This window comes from Phyllobates terribilis, unplaced genomic scaffold, assembly GCF_046119375.1.
Source record: "Phyllobates terribilis strain yellow unplaced genomic scaffold, ASM4611937v1 Scaffold_5__5_contigs__length_657084704, whole genome shotgun sequence".
In the NCBI taxonomy this organism is placed as follows: domain Eukaryota; kingdom Metazoa; phylum Chordata; class Amphibia; order Anura; family Dendrobatidae; genus Phyllobates; species Phyllobates terribilis.
Genome location: NW_027362765.1, coordinates 95,541,425 through 95,558,572, shown reverse-complemented (window position 1 = coordinate 95,558,572; position 17,148 = coordinate 95,541,425). Strand labels below are relative to the sequence as shown.

At 46.2% G+C, this 17,148-nt stretch overlaps 1 protein-coding gene across 4 annotated transcripts in view; it reads right to left on the bottom strand.

Moving 5' to 3' along the window:
* Positions 1–17,148, bottom strand: part of TTYH2 (tweety family member 2) — a 94,719-nt gene that overhangs the window by 25,682 nt on the left and 51,889 nt on the right. For 2 of the 4 annotated variants that reach the window (XM_073682552.1, XM_073682554.1), the window contains 4 exons: positions 16,814–16,925; positions 12,925–13,166; positions 11,688–11,783; positions 5,732–5,804 (listed from right to left, as the gene is read on the bottom strand). In XM_073682552.1, the coding sequence (XP_073538653.1) occupies positions 5,732–5,804; positions 11,688–11,783; positions 12,925–13,166; positions 16,814–16,925 (523 nt within the window). The remainder of the gene's footprint in view (positions 1–5,731; positions 5,805–11,687; positions 11,784–12,924; positions 13,167–16,813; positions 16,926–17,148) is intronic. The other 2 variants (XM_073682553.1, XM_073682555.1) reach the window with 1 other exon arrangement.

Genomic DNA, 17,148 nt, shown 5'->3' with positions numbered 1-17,148 from the left:
CTAGCCTACCTGGAGGCTCCGCCGTCACGTGCTGTGACCATCTGCCTTTCCAGAGACTCCTGCCCGCTCACCTGGGAGCGCACACCTGTTACCTGCCTGCTAGCCTACCTGGAGGCTTCGCCGTCACGTGCTGTGACCACCTACCATTCCAGAGACTCTCGCTTGCTCACCTGGGAGCACACATCTACCATCTGCCTGCTAGCCTACCCGGAGGCTCTGCCATCACAGGTCGTACCTACCCTTTACCCAGAGACTGCCCCGGTCACTTGCCGTAACTCCCTGCCCGTTCATCCAGAGACTGCCCCGGTCACTTGCCGTAACTCCCTGCCCGTTCTTCCAGAGACTGCCCCGGTCACTTGCCGTGACCTCCTGCCCGTTCTTCCAGAGACTGCCCCGGTCACTTGCCGTGACCTCCAGCCCGTCCACTCAGAGACTGTCCCGGTCACCTGCTGTGACTGCCTGCCCGTCATCCCTGATTGCCACCCGCTCCCTTACAAGGACCGCCCCCTTGTATAGTAGCTCAGAGGTTCCGCCTCCCAGACCCGTTACAGTTTGCTCGGGCCATGGAACCCGGTGGCACCCAAGCTCCCTCGCTCTCGGACCTGTGTCATGAACTGTCCCGCCAGAGGTCCCAACAGGAGTCCATCCTGGGTCACCTGCGGAATGTCAATTCTCGCCTGGACACTCTGACTGCTCCGCCAGCAACCTCCGCCAGCGCCATGATTCGCAATCCGACAGCTCCGCTGTCCACCAACACTATGGTATCCTACTTTTCAGCAACCCGTCACTCCCTCCGTCTCTCCTGAGCCTATGCAGGTCGACCAGACCAAGATGGTCGGTTCTCGCCAAGAATCTCGCCGAGCCGAGGGAAGCTGTTTCTATTGTGGCAGTAAGAAGCACTTCATCCGTTCCTGCCCGGAAAAGCCGGGAAACGCCAGTGTCTAGGACCACTCGGAGAGGTCGTCCTAGACAAAAGTAAGTCCTCTCCGTCTCTGACCTTACCGGTCTCTATTGCTTGGGGAGAAAACCGTCTCTTCGAACTCGCCCATCTGGATTCTGGAGCTGCTGGAAACCTCATCGCCCAGTCTCTGGTAGAGAGATACCATATTCCCACCAAGTCCCTGGCGGAGCCATTGTCAGTTGCTTCCGTGGATGGAAGACTTCTCTCGGAGACCATCCTGCTCGTCACCGAACCTATAACCCTACAGGTGGGAATGCTGCACTGAGGAGATCTCATTCCATGTGCTGTCCGGACTTTCTCACTCCTTGTTGCTAGGTCTACCTTGGCTCCAGACACATGAACCCGTATTGAACTGGCGGTCCGGTGAAGTACTCCGATGGGGTCCTGACTGCCATAGGACCTGCCTGGTTCCGGTCCGTCCACTTCGCCCTCAGCCTACTCCAGCTAATTTACCTGGTCTCCCGGCTCCCTACTGGCCCTATGCGGACGTCTTCGGTAAGAAGGAAGCTGAGACGTTGCCGCCCCATAGGCCATACGATTGCCCGATCGACCTGGTACCTGGCACCACTCCTCCCCGTGGGCGTATCTACCCGTTATCTGCAGCCGAGACCCGAGCCATGTCTGAGTACATTGAAGAGAATCTGGCTAGGGGATTTATCCGAAAATCTACCTCCCCAGCTGGAGCCGGATTCTTCTTTGTCAAAAAGAAAGACGGCTCGCTACGTCCCTGTATTGACTACAGAGGACTCAATCTCATTACGGTAAAAAACAAATATCCCCTGCCACTCATCTCCGAATTGTTTGACCGGCTCAAGGGCGCCAGGATCTTCTCCAAGCTGGATCTTCGAGGAGCGTATAATCTGGTCCGTATCCGTCAAGGAGACGAGTGGAAGACGGCATTCAATACCCGGGACGGTCACTACGAGTACCTTGTGATGCCCTTCGGTCTCTGTAATGCTCCCGCGGTCTTTCAGGAACTAGTCAATGACATCTTCCGTGACCTCCTGTACTCCTGCGTAGTGGTATACCTGGACGATATCTTGGTCTTCTCTCCGGATCTCCCCACACACCGGAGGGATGTTCGTCAGGTCCTGCTTAGGCTTCGGCAGAACCACCTTTACGCCAAATACGAGAAGTGCCTCTTCGATCAGACCTCCCTTCCGTTCTTGGGCTATGTCATCTCCCAAACAGGTCTGCAAATGGATCCCGAGAAGCTCTCTTCCGTTCTAAAATGGCCTCGTCCTGAAGGTTTGAAGGCGATACAGCGATTCCTGGGCTTCGCTAATTATTATCGTCTTTTCATCCCACACTTCTCGTCTCGGACTGCTCCCATATCTGCACTTACCCGTAAGGGGGCTAACCCCAGGATATGGTCGCCTGAAGCCGAGGAGGCCTTCCTTTCCCTAAAGAAAGCCTTCGCCTCTGCTCCCGTCCTGCACCGTCCGGACTGTAATAAACAATTCTACCTGGAGGTTGATGCTTCCTCCTCCGGAGCCGGAGCGGTGCTCACCCAGAAGTCTTCTACCGGGAGAATGGTAACGTGCGGCTTCTTCTCCAAAATCTTCTCCTCGTCGGAGCGCAACTACTCCATTGGAGACCGGGAATTGCTAGCCATCAAATTGGCACTAGGAGAGTGGCGCTATCTGCTTGAAGGGGGTCTCTACCCGGTAATTATCTACACGGATCACAAAAACCTGGCATATCTCCAAAATGCCCAGAGGCTCAATCCTCGCCAGGCCCGGTGGTCGTTGTTTTTTGCCCGCTTCGACTTCACTCTTCATTTCCGTCCGGCGGACAAGAACGTCAAAGCTGATGCCTTGTCTCGGTCTTTCCTGTCCTCCGATCAAGAGGAGGAACCACCGCACATCATCGACTCCTCCAAGGTGATGAATGTGGCTCCCTTGGATCTAACTCGTCTTCCACCCGGTAAGACGTTCATAGCTGTGCCAGATCGGGAGAGGGTTCTTCGCTGGGGACATTCTTCTAAACTAGCTGGCCATGCTGGCCAAAAAAAGACCTTTCAACTTATTGCCCGGCATTACTGGTGGCCTACCCTACGTAAGGACGTGGTAGACTTCGTCGCGGCCTGTTCATCCTGTGCTCGTAACAAAGTTCCCCGACATCTACCTGCCGGCCATCTCCTGCCCCTTCCCGTACCTGCTGCTCCTTGGCAACACATCGCTATGGACTTTATCACCGACCTTCCAGTTTCTGCCGGTTGTACCGTCATTTGGGTTGTCGCTGACCGTTTTTCTAAGATGGCCCACTTCATTCCCCTGCCTGGTCTTCCGTCTGCACCCGAGTTGGCTAAAGACTTTATCCGCCACATCTTCCGTCTCCATGGTCTGCCCCTCCACATCGTGTCGGATCGTGGGGTTCAGTTCACCTCTCGTTTCTGGAGAGCCACTTGTAAGCTGCTGGATATTACCCTGGATTTCTCCTCCGCTTACCACCCTCAGTCCAATGGTCAAGTGGAGCGGATCAATCAGATCTTGTCCAGCTACCTCCGGCACTTCGTGGATGCTCACCACTCGGACTGGGTGGATCTTCTACCGTGGGCCGAGTTCTCTTATAACAACCATGAGAGCGAGTCCTCTTCCAAATCCCCGTTCTTTATAGTTGGTGGCCAACATCCCCGGATTCCACTTCCTGTCTCCGTTTCTGTGGACAACCCTGCTGCGGAGTCTCTTGTCAGCGAATTTTCTACTATTTGGGAGAGCACCAGGTCCGCTCTTCTTCTCTCCTCTGAGCGGATGAAGAGATATGCTGATAAGAGACGTCTGGATCCGCCCCAATTCCGTCCGGGAGACAAGGTTTGGCTCTCATCCAAACATGTGCGGCTCAAAATACCCTCCTACAAGTTGGGTCCTCGATTCATCGGCCCCTTCGAAGTCCTCAGGCAAATTAACCCTGTGGCCTACAAATTAAAACTCCCGGCCACCCTACGGATCCCCAACTCCTTCCACGTATCTCTCCTCAAACCCGTTGTCTTTAACTCTTTTTCCAAAAATCCAGGTGCCCCTCCTGCTCCGGTTTCCGCTGATGACATCTTTGAGGTAGAGAGTATTCTGGCCTCCAAGAGGGTAAGAGGAAAAACCTTTTTTCTGGTAGATTGGAAGGGGTTTGGTCCTGAGGAGAGAACTTGGGAACCCAGGGAGAACATCAACGCCCCGCTTCTCCTTGAAAAATTTCTTTCTGGCCTAAAAAAGAGGGGGCCTAAAGGGGGGGGGTACTGTAGCATCGGCGTCTCTGCCCCGTTCTAGGCAGAGACGCCGTCCCTCTCACCTCCCCGCTCCTGGCGCGGCGTCCTCCAGCGCTGCTCTCCCCGCTGCTTCCGGCGCGCGCTCCTTCCCCGGCAGTGTGCTTAGGGCGCGCGCGCTCCCCCTCTCTTAAAGGGACCGCGCGCGCCGTCCTAAGGAGTCCCCGGCCAATTGCCGGAGGACCTCCCATATAAAGGGCACCTCCTCCAAAATGGAGGTGCCCGAGCAATGTTGTTTGCACCTGTGTCTCACCTGTGCTTCAGCCCTCAGGTCCCGTTGCCAGTTACCTGCCAGATTCCTGCCAGCTTGCTGCCTTTGTCCTGCCTGATATCCAGTCACCTGCCTGCTAGCCTGAGGTCCGACGGTCTGCCTTCCAACTCCTGTCAGTCTGTCTATGGACCAGCTTGCCCGCTCACCTGGGAGCGCACACCTGTTACCTGCCTGCTAGCCTACCTGGAGGCTCCGCCGTCACGTGCTGTGACCATCTGCCTTTTCAGAGACTCCTGCCCGCTCACCTGGGAGCGCACACCTGTTACCTGCCTGCTAGCCTACCTGGAGGCTCCGCCGTCACGTGCTGTGACCACCTACCATTCCAGAGACTCTCGCTTGCTCACCTGGGAGCACACATCTACCATCTGCCTGCTAGCCTACCCGGAGGCTCTGCCATCACAGGTCGTACCTACCCTTTACCCAGAGACTGCCCCGGTCACTTGCCGTAACTCCCTGCCCGTTCATCCAGAGACTGCCCCGGTCACTTGCCGTAACTCCCTGCCCGTTCTTCCAGAGACTGCCCCGGTCACTTGCCGTGACCTCCTGCCCGTTCTTCCAGAGACTGCCCCGGTCACTTGCCATGACCTCCAGCCCGTCCACTCAGAGACTGTCCCGGTCACCTGCTGTGACTGCCTGCCCGTCATCCCTGATTGCCACCCGCTCCCTTACAAGGACCGCCCCCTTGTATAGTAGCTCAGAGGTTCCGCCTCCCAGACCCGTTACAATACATACACTGGCCACTCCTTAAACAGGCTGTCAAATGTTAGTTACCTGGGAGGGAGGGGGGTGGGAGAAGGGTGATTGGATTCTGTAAAAACAACAAAATAAATCATACTCACCTGCTGCCCCCCTCCTGGATCCAGTACAGACCACACAAGCATCTTTTGCAAGCACAAGCCCTTTAAACTAGAATAATTCCGGACTATTGGACTCTCCGGTTTATGGGATTCCTGATAATCTGGGATTCATTTTGCTAGTATGAAAACTTTTGCTTTTTTGCACAATCAGGATTCTCCGATGTGTACTTTCTGGGCCGCACCTTTTGGGTCTCACTGTGTCCTAAAATATCACAACATTTTACACTTTATAGTAGTATATAGTATATAAATGATCAAAAGCAAAAATCTGCTCGGCTATTAGAAGACACATAATATTTAATTACATATGTAATGTAGGCGGGCAAAAAAAAATCCACTGGTGTACGACAAACACCTAAAATTACAAAAAAGTGTTAACTTACCACCGCAGACGACGTATCCAAAGCTAAGGACGCCCAGCTTAATATTACAGTTATCAGCCCAAAACTCAACATCCTAAAAAAAAGCAAAAAGCAGCATTACTATATACCTTTCCCAATAAACGGTCTCATCAGAGGCTCAGACTTCAGCTCCTGCTCCTCCACCATGCTTTACACTGCAGCTCAGCATGTTCAGATTGACTGCTGTGTATATGCACAAGACTTCCCTCCAGGAAGTCAGTCAATACAGAGCAGATTTCACCCCCTTTGGTCAGAACAGAGTAAGGCGGCACAGATCATGCAGCAAAAGATCATTCTAGGCGGCTGTGACCGCGACAAGTCTTCCTTGTCACGGTCATGCCACTGGCATTATGCTACTATTCAAAAGTTTGTTAAAGATTAAAAACAAACAGTGCCACTCCTGTCCATGAGGGGAATTGCAGCCCAGTCCACTTAAAGGGGTTTTCCACTATTAGAAAACTTGTCTGCTTTCTTCCAAACATATCACCACACCTGTTCATGGGGCATGCCAGGCATTACAGCTAACTGGGCTGAGCTGCAGTATCACACACATCCTGTGCATTGGCGAGGCGCTGTTTTGAAAAGGCAGGAAGGCATGTTTTCTCAATTTAAAGAGAGACGGGAAGCACTAAAAATCATGGATAAGAGCAGTGCTGTATTTGGAAGAAAGTGGCCACGTTTTTTCTTAAAGTTGTACAAACCCTTTAAATAGTCTAGTGGCGCGAAATGCGTCATCTTTCCAGAATGTGAGTTTTAATGGGGGCAGTTGGGTTTCTTTGTGCATGACTTGGGTCAGGCAGCTGCACAACACATGTTATCTGTGAGGTCCGAGTTCGCCCTGCCCGCTCCGCTGCTTTATTATTCATGTGCTCTGCAGATCTCTGGCTCCTCCGCCTCTAATTGCGCTCTCTCTGCATCCCGAATAAGAATATCCAAAATCAATGGGTGCAGTAGAGAGAGCAGGAAGCAGTGAGACACAGGAGCTTGTAATGAGAGATTCCCAGGAGCATCCCGGGAGCAGATGGAAACCATCAAACCCTTTATCTGCTCCTTCTGCCTTCTCCGAGACACTAAAAGGCTTCCATGATTCTTCTATAAACAAGGCAATTATCATACATGCTGCCGGCCCATGACTTACCATCACACATTAAGGGGCAGGCGGGCTTAACAAGTCCTATTATAATTAGCTGTGATATCTAATTTTAGGTGCGTTATAAATTTGATTATAGACCTACGTCAGTGGAAAGGGACACAAAAGCCGCTCCACCGGTAGGATAAACATCTAAGAAGATGCAAGAATAGCGCCGCAGCTTTCTGTCGGCTGTGTGTGGTATTGCATCTCAGTTCCATTGATGAGAACAACTTGCTGCACTGCAATACCGCGCACAACCTGGTGAGGCACTGTTTTTCTAATACTGAAAAACAGTTAAAGATTAATAATTCCCATCATGGCAAAAAATTCACGTGAACAATAAATTAAAACTTCCAATGTTCAATGTTAGTTAGCTTTTTGACGTGAAACATTACTCCCATTATGCTCCAACGGCAACAGATTTCATGCTGTTACAAGAGAAGGAGCTTCATTTTTGCCTCTGTTCATCTTTAAAGAGGACTTGACACCATTCCTGGTGTTCTTTTGAGTATTCCGTCTTGAGTGTTTTTTTTTTATCCGCCATATGGTTCCAGTGATATGGGCCTTTTACTAATTGGGTGTGGCTCATTGGATCCTCTGGGGCGTGTCTTTAGTCTGCTCTGCATAATTACCCTGTGAGCCACACCCCCTTAGAGACCATAAAAATTATCACTAAATAAAAAAACTCTACATCTCTAGAACTGTATGGTGGATTTTAAAAAAGAAAAAAACACGAATACTCAGGGGAACACTGGGAATAAAATAAGAGCAAAATGGGCCAGTTTTGACCTGGTAAGAAATCCTCTTTGAAAGACTCTTTAAGGGTCATTGTCCCATATGTGGCTCATGGATCTGTAATATGGTCATGCTGGAGATCCATAATATGGCATCTAGTATGGGTCTATATTGTACTTGTTAAATTGGGAGTAGGAATTTGCAGGAATTTACGCTGTCACTAGTACACCACCAGAAGAGTCTTAAACTTCCACTACAATGGTGACCACTTTTCAAAAGAGTGTCCAACATGCTGCCCAGCCATTGGCCCTACAACAGCTTATGAGTGATATGAGAAATAGAATCTGCCGTATTAATTTACATGTACCGTGACAATCAATATTTGAGACCTTCATGAGTCTATTCCCACTTGACCCCTAAACCAAAATGACCAGCCTCCTAAAGGCACGAACGTTGCATCACATCTAACACGGCACCAACAGAACATGTTCCTACATGTCTTCTCTTCTATACATCTACCAGATCTCTCTCGGGGCACTGTGGCCAAATGAGGAGAACCGAGACCACACTATATGGCCCTTCTTAACTGAGCAATACCATATTGAAGGGGTTGGTAGCCACTTAAAAACACTCCGATACTCAATCTGAGAGAAAGTAAAATTGTGGTATGTTCCACCGGATGCCACATTCATAGATGACAACAGTTCCGATTTTGGGGGATAATTTAGTGATCTGACAAAAAAAGGGGGTTGGGTTATGCAAACCAGTCCAAAAGTGGACAGGCTGAAATTCCCCAATTTTGGTAAGTACCTTACAGAAGCAATATATGGCGGCACAGGTTGCCTACCAGAACATAATCAGTAACCAATTAGAAATTTTTGAGCAGCGTGAAGAAGCAAAAGTACCTAGGTGGCATTTACACCAACATGGGCAAACATACAAACCCTATGTAGATGTAGCCTCAACTATAGAAGGCGGGCATGCTTACCTCTGATCAACATTAAAAATGCCACCAAGGGAAGTAGGCCAACCGGTAATAAAAGCTACCCTATAGTAACATCAGTGCCAATTGCCATCTGGGCCAAAAATTAAAATGATGCCTGTATCCCGGGCCAATATGGCATGATTTGTTGCAGGCAATAATGACCTCTGTCAAGGTTATATAAGTGACGGAATCAACCAGATGTGAGAGGGTATTGTGTGCGTGACGCTGAGGTCATACTATATCAAGAGGCATTAGTAACCCTGTGTCTTTAAAGATAAGCGATCATCTCATCAGAAAATTAACTATTTTGTTAAATCTGTTCTTGTGTTACATACATTTAAAACATTATTTATTTATTTTTCATATCACTTTATTAAAAAGTAAAATGTGTTCTTGCAATTTTCACTCTGGCCACTGGGGTTTTTCTAGAGACATACTTCCTGTTCTTTCAGTAAGAGTTTTCAGCAGTCTCAATCATCAGGGGCAGGATTACAAAGACAGATGACGCCAATATACACAGCGGATAACACAGGATCCACCAATCACAATAGGTTATATTGCAGCTCCCCCCTGCCTTTACACACGCTCATTAGATGCTTCAATATAAATGATGCAGATGTTCATTGCTGCTTATGTACATGTGTTGTTTCCGGAAACAACAGGAAATTAGAGTCTAAAAAAAGCCCCAGTGGCCAGATTAAAAATTGCAAGATTTTTATTAATAATTTTTAACACAGATTGTGATATGGGAAAAAAAACATTCCTAAAAATTAAAAGAACATAATAAATTTAACACAGATAAATTATTTAAACAGTAGGTTATATTCTGATTATAGCTTCCCTTTAAGTGACCAGGAAGACAATGGGGACTTGTTTTTCAGTGGTGACGGTCCTCCTTCCACAATAACAACATATAACTCCGGACAGATGGAGAGAGTACGCTTATCCTTTTACTACCGATTTTCCACTAATTAGAAAACCACGGTGTCTTACTGACTACATCCCTTTTATTAGAAAACACAAAAGATTAGAAACAACAGTGCCCCGCCTGTTCACAGGTCAGGCCTGGCATTGCAGCTAAATTCCATTTATTTCAATAAGCTTTAGTGGCAAAACTCGGCACAAGCTTTGGACAGGTGTGGCTTCGTTTTTGTTTTTTAAACTTGGAAAACCCTCTTTAAGAGACCTTCTCCAATAGAATCAGGTACAATACAATCAAATGATACAGATCTGCATTGCTTCCCAAAACACCTGTTCTAATGGACTCCTTGTCGAGGAATTTCTGAAAAACTTTAAGATAGGCTGTCAATGTGTGATTTGTGGGAGATCCTTGATCAGGAGATCGAAGGTACAAAGACCCTCAATGGAGCGTCACAGTGACATTCATACGCCTGTAGCGGCATCTGGTACTGCAGTTTATCCCAGTGGTTCCCACTCCAATGTATATAGACGGCAGCCATGAAATGATGAAGGAGGAGACAGAAGATTGGGATGTCTGTGGTTTTCTAAATTACAGTTCATGGGGTTTTTAGGAATAGATGGTGGCCAACAAATGGGATCCTTCACCTATCAGACATTTACTCAATGGATTTGCCTTACCCCCTATGTGCACCCTAACGTCAAAGTTAGGGTGTGTGGGTAAGGAGCAGGCTGTGTTACACAGCTGGCATCTCTCTAACAGAAGGGACCAGAGCGGCATTTATATGGCCTAATTGTTTGTGCCAACCGTGGAGTGTTGATGGGTTGCCACTGCAGGCGGGGGTCTCCTGAATACTGGGCTTCATAAGAGAACATACATTTTTCTATATAGTGGAAGACTCCAGCACTGCAGTATATAACACAAGTGATCAGATGATCACAGATTCAAGTCCCCTAGGTGTACTAAAAAATAAATGACAAATTATTTAAAAAAAAAAAAAAATGATATATAAAAATAAAAATTTTAACTACCCTTCTTTTCCAAATAAAAAAAATACTTAAAAAACAAAACAAAAAATAAAACAAATCTTTAAAAAGTCCGAGTTTCAAGGTGATTTTCAATTAGCTAACCAGTACATCCAAAAAGAAAAAAATAACGCCAGAATTGGCGTTCGTTAACTGTCCCCCCAAAATGCAATAAAAAGTGAATAAAACATCTTATGTACTTCACAATAACGTTAATAAAACTAAAGCAAAAAAGTCCTCACATCTCCATCCATGGCAAACTAAAGCCACAAATAATGGCAAAAGCCAAAGCTAGGTGTTGTTTTTTTTTTTTTTTTTTAACAAAACTCTACTTTGTTTTAAATCACTAAGATTTAATCTGTAATCATACAAACCTGAAGAACCATGGTTCCAGGTCATTTTAACTGCATAATGAAGTCCATAAAATGAAATCCCAAAATATCAATGGCGGAATTGTGTTTTGTTTTTTTTCACCATTTGACCACTATTTTTTCCCGTTTTTCAATACTTTATATGGTAAAGTGAACAATAGTTGTTCAAAACTACAACTTGTCCAGCAAAATGATAAACCCTCATACAGTTGTGTAGGCAAAAGTAAGAAAAAGTTAAGGCTCTTGGAAGAAAAAAAAATGAAAAGTCTCTTAATCCTGAAGGGGTTTAATATCTATGGTCAGAAACCCACTTTAAGAAACAAGTAGATTTCCACTAATAAGCGTTTAGTTACATCAAAATTGTTTAAATCTTTAGTCCACACATCACCAGTTATAGTCAAATCGATTGTCCAAAGTTTAGAAAACATGACTGCTGCCCTGTAAAAATAGCGCCACTCCTCTCCATGGCTGTGTCTGGTATTACAGCTCAGCTCCATTGAATTGCATGGGGCTGGGAAGCCATACAAAGGAGTGGCGCAAATTAAGAGAGGAAAAGATGTTCGATTAGGATAAGAAAAAGTGTCTTTCACCCCCCAGAGACAGAACTATACCTGCACCATTCACTTAACTAGAGATGAACTGCAATACCAGAGAAAGCCTAAAGACATGAGTGGCGCTGTTTATGAAGAAAAAAGCAAACCAGGAACAAGAAGCCTAGGATTAACATGACTGTAAGGCCTGTCGTATTGAAAAGTTATATTCTGCACTTACGTAACGAGGAGACACTTGGAACGCTTGGCCAGTCCCAGACACGTCACCAGACAGATAACCAGGTCAAAGATGAATAGAAATAGGTAAGAAAGCCATCTGAAATAGAAAGAGAAGACTGTATGGTACCACAGAATGCTGGAGAGCCCCCTCAACTCTGGTTTGGGAGCTATGTGTCCTCTTCAGCTGGATATAACCCCTTCTAGTATCTGTATATCCTTTTCAGTTGGATGCCAGGCACAGTATACAGTTCAAGGCTGAGTCTAAAAGCTGTATGTCCGCACAGTCTACAGCGCCGCCCAATCAACTCTCAAACAAGGAGCTGTGTGTTCTTTACAGCTGGATGCCAGTCATGGGATAAAGCGCCGTACCGTCAATTCTGGTTCAACTGCGTATATCCTTTTCAGCTGGATGTCAGGCACAATATACAGCTCCATCCCTTTCAACCCTGATTCTAGGAGCTGTATGTCCTTTTCAGCTGGACACCAGGTACCATATACAGCTCCACCCCCTTCAATCCTGATTCTAGAAGCTGTATGTCCTTTATAGTTGGATCCCAGGCACAGTATATATCCTACAAGTAGGGAACAATGTGCCCGCTAGTAGCTGGATGTCAGACACAGTATACAGCTACAACCTTTCAATTTTGATCCTAACATCTGTATATCCTTTATCGCTTGATGCCAGTCATCTGTAAGTCCCTTTAAGCTGGATGCCAGTCACTGTATAGAGGTGTGAACCCTCAACTCTGGTTCTAGCAGAGGTATGTCCTTTTAATCTCAATGCCAGGCACAGTATACAACTCCAACTGACAAACCTAATTCTAGGAGCTGTATGTCCTTTTCAGCTGGACGCCAGGTGCCATATACAGCTCCACCCCCTTCAACCCTGATTCTAGAAGCTGTATGTCCTTTATAGCTGGATCCCAGGCACAGTATATATCCTACAAGTAGGGAACAATGAGCCCGCTAGTAGCTGAATGTCCTTTTCAGCTCCATGCCAGGTACAGTATAAAGCTCCACTCCCTTCAACCCTGATTCTAGAAGCTGTATGTCCGGCACAGTATACAGTATATATCCTCCATTTTGGGAACAATATTTGTTATTTTGTTCTTAAATTACCTACTTTTTAATATCTCTGCTTGCTTTCAGTGAATGGAAGTGCTAGGGTTTATTCAGACAGCATTTAGGATGTGGTTCTTGCTGAGCCTAGAGTCCTCCTTATCAAAGGCAGTACTTACCTGTAATACTCGATGACTTTGGCCTCCTGGGCAATCATGGAAAGGTTGCCACTCGTCACCTGCCAGTTTGGTAACGTGGAGAGCTGAGCGACGACGTTATTGGCCATGATCTGCATGAATCGCAGGGTCTGGACGTAATCTCCATGTGCTGCAAATATCTCATTGAGACGCAACAGGTGCTGATCCAGATCTTCCTTCATCCTGAAGCTGGTGCCAGACACCTGTTGGAAAGTCAGAAACCCCTAAACAATGATGCAGTGTGTCATAAGGCTCAGTTGCTGCATACAAGTACATGACCAAAATGATCTAAAGTCTTAGGTTTACCCCTGGAACAGCACCACACATTTGGTTGAGGTTGTGACTAGTACTGCAGCTCAGTCTAATTCATGTGTATGAAACTGGGTTGCAGTACCAGATTCAGCCACAACTTTATGTATGGTGCTGTGCCTAAACATTTGTATACTATGAACCAATCAGATATCTCCGTCCTGCCTCACTGAAACAATGAAAGGGTGCAGCTGCATCTCCCTCCTCTCCCCTCTTCCTTTAGAGAACTACAGGCTGATGAGAGTCCAGGAAGATGCCAATAGCCCCTAATCAGATCGATTACACGGAATAAACAAAGATAATTTAAAAATAATGAATTGCCACAACATAAAATCCTAAAAGTCAGAAATTTGTGGTGAAAAGAAGCCTGGCACACGAGGTGAAGGATGGAAATATGCCAACTACACGGGCTTCTCTGGCCAAAGGTTTGGATATCCTCATGCCCTCCTCTTGCCAACTCTGAGTGGGTAATTCACAGGCTGCAGAGACTGAAACATCCCCAGGGGTTGGGGGATTAAAGTCTGATGGCGAGAAAGCAGCAGCGGGGGAGGGAGGGAGCCAAGATGCCCAGCTGTTGGGTAAAAGTCACGGGCACGATAGAGAGACAGAGGGTGGGGGGCGGCGGTGCGGTCAGGAGATCGAGGAAATGAGAGGCGAGGACGACGACCTGCAGACTAATAGTATCTGCGCTGTACGTTCCTGTGCACAGGAATAAAGAGGCGTCTTACTGAGAGCCGCGGTATAATGGATCCATCAGCAAACCAGAACCAGATCTGATGCCGCGAGCGACGCTCACCGGGGGCACCGCTACAGCGCCAAGCCTATAATGTACCGACATATAGCAGAATCCATGTACCCCTGTCACTGTCACTACAGTATCTGATCAATCTCCACAGTATCCATACACCCGTGCCACTGTCTCTTCATGGCATCCAATCTCACTCTATAGTATCTAATATTTCTCCACAGTATCTGATCTCTCTGTAGTATTTAATATCTCTACAGTATCATATCTCTACAGTATCTAAACTCGCTCTACAGTATCAAGTCTGTATAGTATCTAATCTCTACAGCATCTAATCTCTGTAGCATTTAATATCTCTACAGTATCATATCTCTACAGTATCATATCTCTACAGTATCATATCTCTACAGTATCATATCTCTACAGTATCATATCTCTACAGTATCATATCTCTACAGTATCATATCTCTACAGTATCATATCTCTACAGTATCTAAACTCGCTCTACAGTATCAAGTCTGTATAGTATCTAATCTCTACAGCATCTAATCTCTGTAGCATTTAATATCTCTACAGTATCATATCTCTACAGTATCATATCTCTACAGTATCATATCTCTACAGTATCATATCTCTACAGTATCATATCTCTACAGTATCATATCTCTACAGTATCATATCTCTACAGTATCAAGTTTGTACAGTATCTAATCTCTAGCATTTAATATCTCTACAGTATCATATCTCTACAGTATCATATCTCTACAGCATCATATCTCTACAGCATCATATCTCTACAGTATCAAGTTTGTATAGTATCTAATCTCTGTAGCATTTAATATCTCTACAGTATCATATCTCTACAGTATCTAATCTCCACATAATCTAATCTCTATAATATGTAATGTCTTTCTCTCTACACTATCTAATATTTCTCTGCAGTATCTAATCTGTATTAAATATCACTACATTATACTGTATAATCTCTTCTACAGTATCTAATCTTTCTCTGAAATATATATGTACACTATATAATCTCTACAGTATCTAATCTCTATCTATGCTCTCTCCCTACAGTATATAATCTCTCTCTAAAATATATCTACACTATCTAATCTCTCTCTACAAACAGCATCTAATAGCCACCTCCATCTCTTCCATAGATTCAGTATAGTCACCATGTAGTGGCCCCTCCTATATGTGATATCCGTGAGGTCTGGGCTCTAATACGTTAGGTGGAAATTTATTGTGGGCAATTAAGACCATCCTCTAGCTCTTCACTTTTTTTGAGAAACAGCGCCACCCTTGTCCTTGGCAATGTCTGGTATTGCAGCTCAGTTCACTTAAAGAGGATATGTAGTCTGTTTTATTAAATACTTGTATTTTCCATGACATAACTATTCTGGGGCATCTCTTTATATAACTCAATATTCTTCTGTTACTCCTCATGTAAATGAATGAATTGACAACTGGGCATTACCATTCCCCTTTGCCAATAAGGTGAACAGTCTTACACTGTTAGCACAGACTGATGTGTATCAAAGTATGTAGGAACACACCCTAATGACAAGCGTAATGGTAATTCCCAGGTGTCACCCATTTTGGGGTCCTTCCTGGTATATTTGTCCCCCAACCTAGTATAAATGTCCCTCACCCTGTCCCCATCCTGGTATATACATGTCCCTCATCCTGGTGTATATTATATATATATGTCCTTCATCTTGGTATATATGGCCCTGATCCTGAGCCCCATCCTGGTATATATGTCCCCCATCCAGGTAGACGTCTCCCCCATCTCCCATCCTGGTATGTATGTCTCCCATCCAGGTATGTATGTCCCCTCCTCATCCAGGTATATATAAATCCCACATCCTGATATATCCCCTATCTTGGTACATATATCCCCCATCCTGATATACATGTCCCCCCCATCCTGGCATGTATGTCCCCCATCTTGGTAACTATTTCTCCCATCCTGATATGCATGTCCCCCCCATCCTGGTATATATATTCCCCATCTTGGTATATATGTCCCCCGTTCTGCGGCTGTTATTTAATGAATAGAAACAAAATAAACAATTCTACTCACCTTCCCTCCGCATGGCGTCTTCGGTGTATTGCTGTGCACGGACCCAGTGGGTCTCTGCACCACAATACACTTCAGCTGAATGTGCGTCCGAGGACGTAAATCTAATTGAAGTTTGTGCTGGCGTTGGCAGGCCCCTCACCCGCACGGGCCCGGTTGCATCCTCTGCGACGGCAATGGTTACGCCCCTGGGTGCTACAATTCAGTTTGAATTATGATATTAAGGGAAGCGCAGGAAAAAGGGTGTGCTTTTTCCCAGAATCAGCGCCATGTCTGGTTTTGCTACTCAATCGACTGGAATGGGGCTAAGCTGCAATACCAGACTTGTCCATGGGACAGTAGGGGAGCTATTTTTTTTACTTTCTTTCAAATCTCGTGAATCGCTTTAAGAATGAACGTCTCCCCTCTGTCTGTAAAGCTTCTCACATTCGTCCCCGGGTCTCTCCTCTTAGACAGATGGCTCCGAACAGACCACTCAACGCTTTGCAACAGATTCTGTCTTTCCATTAGTCACAGTCCGTAGGAATTTCACAGAAGTTGAGTTCAGCTATTGTGCTGCTCGCTCTCTGCTGCGTTTCCAGCCACAGCTGCCAGTATCACTCATTTCCGCCAGGCGCAAAATAAAAAAAAAATAATTACCCAACAACACATGGACAAAAGCGACACATATGCCTTCTCCACAATTTACGGCCAGCACTATGAGAGGCACATATTTATTTTTTGGCACTTACTAGGTTGTCAATTCCTGCGAGGGTATGATTGGCATCGTCCAGGGAGTACGTCAGCTGGTAGACGCCATCATTGGTCTCGCTGTTGCCATAGAAACCGATGCCAACTGCAGCACTGCAAAACACAAAGCACAAGAGGGGGGTGTCAATATTTATCCCTGGGGTCCAACAATATAGTTTATATTAATTAGAAACAATTAACAGTAACTATTTGTGCTCCAGTCACACCAGAAGGAGGCCACTTCCAGTCACGCGAGAAGGAGGCCACTTCCCGTCACGCGAGAAGGAGGCCACTTCCCGTCACGCGAGAAGGAGGCCACTTCCCGTCACGCGAGAAG